General features: G+C 28.1%; 1 protein-coding gene across 3 annotated transcripts in view; it reads right to left on the bottom strand.

The window, feature by feature from the left end:
- Positions 1-5,850: 5,850 nt before the first annotated feature.
- The window catches only part of LOC101236042 (sorting nexin-24), a 56,435-nt gene continuing 53,822 nt past the window's right edge, over positions 5,851-8,463 (bottom strand). For 2 of the 3 annotated variants that reach the window (XM_065815019.1, XM_065815021.1), the window contains exon 6: positions 5,851-6,176. In XM_065815019.1, the coding sequence (XP_065671091.1) occupies positions 6,109-6,176 (68 nt within the window). In that variant the 3' untranslated portion in view covers positions 5,851-6,108. The remainder of the gene's footprint in view (positions 6,177-8,463) is intronic. The other variant, XR_010642873.1, reaches the window with a different exon arrangement.

Genomic DNA, 8,463 nt, shown 5'->3' with positions numbered 1-8,463 from the left:
AACTTATTTGTGGCTAAGCATAAGACAAGTTTGTAAACTTTGGATGGGGTCTTTTGGTGGTAAGCTGCCTCCTAAATGATCCGGCTAGGGGTGGTAGCAAAGTAAATGTAGGAAACAGGGTACTTAAATAGAGGTAGTACATATCACATGAGTTATTTTAGTTAAAGTCAATTTTTTAAACAAGGCAAAATAAGCTTAAACTAAAGGTTTAACTACCAACAAAATAGTAGTACCATTTATAATTTAAAATTTATTTATATTATAAATGAAATTATGAAAACCCTCTGACAACGCAAGTGTGGAAATACAAATGTTAAACTATCAAAAAAAAATTTATATATCAGCTTTATTGTATAGATACATATATGTGTGCCCACAAACAAAAAAAAAAAAAAAAAAATGAAGAACGATTAAAAAAAAAATGATTGCTGACCAAACTGAAACCCTTCGTTGATAGAGTAACACTCACTTGAATTTTCCCCTAGCTCTCTTTTTCAGTGTGACATCATATTTCTTAGCTAAGCAGGCAGTATTATATATACTGCCATATTATATATACTATATAAGTATATATATAGCAGGCTATATATATACTTTTACCTCTTTTTCTTTTAATTAAAAGTTCAAATAAAAACTCTCAGTCAATATATATACACTAAGGTTATAGAGCAAAATAAGGGAACTACTATAGCTTATAAGATTATAACATGAAAAATGTTACAACCCTTGTTAAAAAGTTTGATGAAATTTAGCATATAAAAAAAGAAACATTTTGATATTTTTTTAGAAAAAGTCAAAAACAATAAATACATTTTCCACATGTTGCATGCATTATTGTCTGCAATACTTATCTGTAATTCTTCTGCTTCTCCAAACTTTTTTTTGAGAATTAATGCAAGAATGGCTAGAATGGTTCTTCAACTCCAACATGCATAAATAGCAACATAAATCTTTTTTTTTGTGTGATTCTTGTTGTGACATCATTTTTTAGGCTTTAGGCTTGCCCCCTTTTGAACTTATCTTTGCAGTTTTCTTATTCTTAAGTACTACAACCTGATATTTTCCTCAATGTTATATCTTAAACAATTCAGCCAAAAAGTTAGCACCAACTTCTAAACTGTTAAAGGGTTGGCACCATCATGTGACTTGCAGATTTATTTATTGATACTCCTGTAGATGTCACCAAATCAGTTGGATGTCACCTAACTCTTGTTGTAACATCATCTTTATAAGTAATATCATCTTCTTCAAATTCACAATCTGCAGACTCACTTGCACTAGATACATGATTGTAACATTTTAATTTTGATGTTGAGATTGATTTAGCAGGAAGTTTTGTCTAATTCAAGGGTGAATAGTTTATTTATCTGCAACTTCACCTGTTGAGTGGTACACCATCATTTTTTAACTTGTTGGTGTTAAAGTTATTTGTCCTCAGCCATTAACCACTGACCATTAACTTAAGTAATACTAAAAAGACCACAAGTGCATCATATTTTCCTATATTTACATTATATACATAAATTTACTTTAGCAGATTTAGTTCAGCGATGTCCTATTAAACTCTGCACTCTTTAAACTTTAATACCCAAAAAATTTCTTGTGAGATAGCCAGCAATAGCTCGAGAAATTAATTCTCAAAAACTCAATGAATTCCTAATTTTTTTTAAAAAGACATTTTGTATACATATATTTAATTGTATTGGTATTTTACTATCAGTTTATCAGTTCAAGATTAATAAGCAATTAAAAAATTGAAAAAATATGTTGCAAATTTTCCTTCAAAAGTCAACCAACTCATATTCAAAAATAGAGACTCATTCTATTGAAAGCAAAAGAGGCGGTGGATGAGTAAAAGGTTTTGTTGACAAAAACAAAGTGAATAGGATATCATCCCATCAATTACAATCACCTCATCACAAGAGATCCATGAATCCCCCAAAGAGATCTCAACAAAAAGTTTAAATGCAGCCATTTCCTTTTCAGAAAAGCACTCAAGAGCAAGAGCTTACACCAAGAAAAAAATTCCAAAACTGTTAATCGATGGACAATTAAAATCAATTTGCTGCATATGGAAGCTTGTCAAACATTTCAACTAAGAAAATTTATGAATTATTGAGGATGACAAAACATATTACAAAAAAGATTTCTCAAAGTTGCCTGGCTATCAATACTATTATCAGGAAAACAGTATCTATGTCAGTAACAAATTTGAGTATATTCAGAAATAAAAATGTTTGTTCTGAAGATCCTTGTGTGGGAAGGGATTTCCTTTTGTGGCCTTAAGAGCACTCCATTCAATAGTGCTTCATTTATAACTCAAAAGACTTTGACTTCCATTTTGAAACATCTTTTGCCATTTATTAACAAACACAGCAAACCTGTCATCTTTTAGCCAGATTTGGCAGCAATCCACAACTCCAAGAAGACAATGGAGTTGTAAAATAAAAATAGCATCACAATCATCCTGAAAGAAGCAAATTCTCCAAATTGTTCTGAGCAGCACATAATCAAGTGTTACTATACACTTGTAAAACAAACGTTGTTGAAAAGCAACAAATCAGCAAAAGATGTCAAAGAGTTTAAGCATAAATGGAGCAACAGCATTAAAAAAAAAAGTCACTGAAACCATAATGGCACCTAATCTCAAAAAATATTTACTTTCTAAACATTCTTTGAATTCTGTACAAAGTGATAAAAAAACTTTAAAGGATAAAATAAACTTTATTATAAAAAAATTTAGAATTAATTTGAATTTTTTGAGCCACTGCTAATTATATCTAAACGGAAAGTTTTGGGCCCAACCAATATGTACTGAAGCCTCATTGGAAGTCAAGCTTCATTCAACGCCATGATATTCACCTTCTTGTACAGCTGCTATATCTCATCGTAATCATTTTTTCATCTTTTTCAAAAGAACAACTCTCTTGAGAAGAAATGGCTATTTATTATTGCAAGAAATCGACATAAAAAGGTGCTGTCTAAGTTCCATTATTCTCAGTTCACTAAATCTTGTATCTTATCTCAGAAGTTAGGCTCTAAAGACTTTTGGAAAACCTTCAATAGCATCATTAACAAGGGTAGGTTTAACATTTCATCTCTCATTTATGGGACTGATTTTAAAAATGGTATCTGTTGTTCCAATTTTCAAAAACTCTGGTGAACATTCTGACCCCTCTAATTATCATCCAATCAGTCTTCTTTCTGTTATTAGCAAGGTCTTTGAGTCATTGTTCAACAAATTTCTCACATCCAATTTTGAGTCAAATAACTTACTGTCAGACAATCAATACAGTTTATCAATCCTCTTGCTCTTTGGCATAGTTGCTAACTGCTGTGACTGAAAGACTTTACCGTGGATTAGATGGAGGTGGAGAGGCTAGGGCTAAATACATATATGACATATTTAAAGCTTAAATATGTCATATATGTATTTTTTTTTTTTTTACTTTATTGAAAGCTTTAGATATATGACATATCTAAAGCTTTCAACAAAGCATTTGACATGCTGGTCTTCTCCATAAGCTTGTTTCTGGATGGTGTATCTGGGAAAGTTTTTGAGATTATTAAATCGCTTCTTTCTAACCACTTAAAGTCATTTAGTTGGTTTCTTTCTAAACCAATGTAAAACCACTAAAATTCATCCTTGAAGACCATCACTTTTCTTCATTTCCAGTAACTTCTGGGGTACCTTAAGGTTCTATCTTTGGTCCTGTTTTGTTTCTTATCTACATTATTGATCTTACCGACAACCTTACATCTAAAGTAGCTCTTTTTGCTGATGACTCAACTTTATACTCCTGTCTTGACAAAAAGTCTTCTCTTTTTGATTTCTTAGAACAGGCAGCCAATCTTGAATATGATTTCACTTCTGTAACAGATTAGGGCTTGCAGGGGCTTGTAAATTTTAACTCCAACAAAACTTACTGCAAACAACTATCGCAATACTGTTGACATTCCTATATTAATGAATGGCAACTCTCTCACTGAGTCCCCTTCTTTACGTCTTCTCGGACTATCGTTTACTACTGACCTTTCATTTACTATACCTTTATAGTATACAGTAGTTTTAGAAAAAGAAAAAACAAATAATAATGAAAGAAAAGCTTGCTGCCTCACGCGGAATTCTCAGTTGATGTAGCGGCACTCCTTTGTGGCAGCAGGCTATAAGATAGCTGATGTATGTACTTTAGCACTTGGCTATTTCAATGTGATGTCAGAGATGTTGTCTAAACAATTATATATATCAGAGTTGGGCTGTAGCGTCACTTGGTCAGCTATTTTGAAACTCAGCTACATGCAGACTTTTCATTTGGTAGCGGAGTTACAAAGTGCTTTTACTAAAAAATTTGTTAGCGAATTGAGGTCGCTACAAAAAAAAATCTGAAGCACTATTCTGCTACCATTTTAATTTAGAAATTTATTATTTGAAATTGTTTATACTACAGACCTTTTCATTTACTGAAAATAAAGTGAAAGGAAAAAGAATTTTTTATAATATCAAAATTTTCTTTTGTTATCAAAAGAATCTTAGTTGTGTGCAATTCGATTTAAAACTTTGATAACTGTTTCTTATTCAGAATATACTTTGCAAGTTTAAGAAGTGTTATATTTAATTGAAATTTGGTATTTTATTTTTTTAATACTCAAGTTGATGCAATAACTACAGACAGTAAATCAAACTATGTTAGTGTCTTCAACCAGTTTTTTTTCAACAAGTTGGAAAAACAGTTGATTCTGAGCTAGTCAACTTGTTAGTTAGTAAACAACCAAGACTGGTATTTGACCTGGGCCAAAGCCAGGTTTATGGCTGGGGCTGTATAAATATTGGTGCATAGTGATATGATATATAAAAATAAGTCAAAATGCACAAATGTTTATGCAGTCCCGTCCGTAGAACCGGCCTAGGCCACAGTCAAATACCAGCCCCGGTCGTTTACTATTTCTAGTAAGAGGAAATTCTAGAAAGTTGCAATGATGATATCATTCTACCAAAGCACCATTGTGCAGCTCAGACAACAAACATTTTTTGCTTTTAAGGATACCTAGAAAGTGTCAACCCATAATTCAAACCCAAGGCCATTCTTTTTAAAGCCAGCTGCAATAGCCCAGGAGAGATGGAATGCCCAAAATAGGAGGACTGTGATAATAACATCAAGGCAGCCCTGAGGTTAGGAAAACCAGGGATCACCAGTTTAAACTTCTCTACGATGCTTTAAAATACCTATCAATTTGAAACACACCAGGCAGATGATGGCAACATTGATTTAAGTTATAATTTACTCATAAAAATTAGCAATACTAAATAGATTTAAATTTAACAAAGTACAAAACACTACAAAGTGGGTCAATACATATTATCCCATATTGTCTATAGTTGCCCATTATAATCTAAGTACATTACGCGAGACCATATTTAATGACTGAGACAGCGACAAGTACTGGAATGCATGCAGGGAGAGAAATATTCACAAACCGTTTTGTGTCCCGGAGAAAAACCCTACCACAAACAGTAATCCATATATATAAACATATATATATGTTTATATATATGATATATATATATATATGTTATATATTTACATATATATATATATAGATATATATATATACATATATATATATATATATATATATATATATATATATATATATATATATATATATATATATATATATATTTAAATATGTATATGTATATATTATTTTAAGTTTAACATAATTGTTTTCACATTTGGGTGGTTTGGACGAAATTTCATGAGTTCTCATTTTTTCTCTCGATAAATTATTGGAAACATGTTAAATAAAAAATGATAACTAAAAAAGTAACACATAAATAACACGGGAAAACAATAAAATAATTTATTTAGTATTTTTATCAAAATAATTATACAAAAAGTTCAAAAAAATAAAAAAATATATACATATATAAAAATTAAATAGAGTAAATATATACAAGGTTTTAATAAATGCTGGTACAAATCTCAGTATATTACAAAGAAAAAAAAAGGTGTAAAAATAAATAATTTTACAAGTGTAATGATTGTGGTTAAAACTCTTCATACCATTAAGAAAACAGGGTACTAGTTTACCTTAACTCTTCAAACCTTAATTATATATCCCATTAAGACATCCTTTAATGATAATGCATGACAAAATCTTTTCTTCTGCAATATCTGTAATTTAACAGAATTATTAAAAAATATTTGACATTTTGTTTTAATATAAACTTTAAATAATTCAAAAATTTATATGCAAGACACATTTAGTTTATTTTTGCATTATAGTTATTTTTTGAATATTAATCATTTCTCTGCATTAATTCATTATTTTATTCTTATGTTATTATTATAAACAGACTTCTTAAGTTATTAGATACTCTATATATTTTATTCAACTAATTTTTTCATTTCAGATCATTTTTTTTTTATTATTATATTTTGTTCTCTCATAGCTTTTTAGTTTTTTTAGTTTTTTTAGTTTTTTTTTCAAATAAGGTTTTGAACCAAATAAACTGTTTTGTTAACTATATAAAAAAAAGTTTATGTTTTAATCTTCAACTCTTATGTGCTAAATACACAAGCAGAACGTTTATTATTATACATAAATTTTTTCCCAAGCTTATTTAGACATTTATTAATTTTTAATTATTATCAACAACAAAAAAAAAGCATCTTAAAACTAGGAAAAAAAAAAACAGAAAATATATTTATCATCCACTGATAAGAATAAAAACTTTTGTTGCAATCAGGCTTTAAAAATCATCGACCTTTAAAAAATCTTGTAAATATTGATTTGTAAAAAATTAGGTTTTCGTTTATTTCTCGCCTTAGTATAATTCTTAAATATTAAATTCTATAAAATTATGATTATAGAGCTGTTCAAAAATGTGTATTTGGCCGCAAGCTACACTAGAACTAAATTGTTTTACATGTGTTCCGTAAAAATTTCCCACCCACACTTATATATTAGGGCCCCCTCCCTCCATTTATTAGATTTGAACTGAAATTACCATCCACCCTTTTATTGCCTCCCTTGTATTAAGCACACAAAGGTACTATTTTCAATTTTTTTTTTCTTTTTTCAAAATAAAAGTTCTTCAAAACAAATATTGAAAAAACCACAAATCAAAAACTTCTTAGATAGTTACTGCATTGCTGAAGCAAAATCTTATGATAGATCTGAGTAATAAGTAATAATAATAGATATGATTTTAAAATATACCTGCATATATATATATATATATATATATATATATATATATATATATATATATATATATATATATATATATATATATATATATATATACATATATAAATTATGTTAGTGTATTCTACAAACAGAGTGCCCAATGTTCTAAAAGAACAGAGCAATAATAAATTAGTAAAAACACTTATCTAATTTTTGATTTCTTCAACACGGTGTTTCACCATCAGTAGGTTCATTAGGAAGATTCTTCCTGATGAACATACTGATGGTGAAACACAGTGTATACATATATATATATATATATATATATATATATATATATATATATATATATATATATATATATATATATATATATATATATATATATATATATACATATATATATACGCATTTATATTTTTAAATTATCATCATACAACCATGCTGAAGCAGAATAGTTTGTTAAAATGACATTGGGTTGTGCCATACCTTTTTAAAATTGTTAAAACCATACCATTAAGGAAAGGTTGTTTTAGAATTGTTAGAACTTTATTAAGGTTATTGTGAACCATTAAGGTTAGTAACCAGTTAGTTTGAAAAATCATAAAACTACTCTTTAAGTAATATTTGGATTTATATAGGATTTATATTTATATATATTTATAAGGAATATACCATCCAAGTAATTTAATTTTGATTTATTTTTTTCAAATATAAAACTTTTATATAAAAATTTTATTTTATATTAAGTTTAAACTGAATTCTTAATACTAAAAAATTCTGTTTTGTGAAATGCTTCTATAACAGTCAGTTGTTACATAAAACAATGTTTTTACTAAGACTATTTTTTCAAATATATGCTTCAATAGATTAATAAAAAAAAAAAAGTGCAAACATGCTATTAATAACTTTAAATTTATTTAAAAATAATTTATTCAATGCAATGATTTCACAAATGGTGGGAAAGATACAAGAAAATTAAATGTAAAGATTGAATGACAAGAAAAAAACAAATTTTTGCCACAAATTCCAATACGTATGGATTTTTCAAATTACATCCTGATTATTTGTCAAATCATGTTTTTCAATACTCTGATTTTTTTTAACCGGTCAACCATGAGTTGATGAACCAAGAATTCATTTTGGGAGGTAAAAATAGTAATTCTAAGACCCATTTAACAGGGTTTTTTATTTAATATATATTAAACAAAATAATTATCTATTTTATTTAACATTTTCTTTTCATTTTTTTTTTCCTATTTTGATTCA

This window comes from Hydra vulgaris, chromosome 13, assembly GCF_038396675.1.
Source record: "Hydra vulgaris chromosome 13, alternate assembly HydraT2T_AEP".
Taxonomy (NCBI): Eukaryota; Metazoa; Cnidaria; class Hydrozoa; order Anthoathecata; family Hydridae; genus Hydra; species Hydra vulgaris.
The sequence above is the reverse complement of the archived record's forward strand: the minus strand, read 5'-3'. Positions and strand labels throughout refer to the sequence as shown.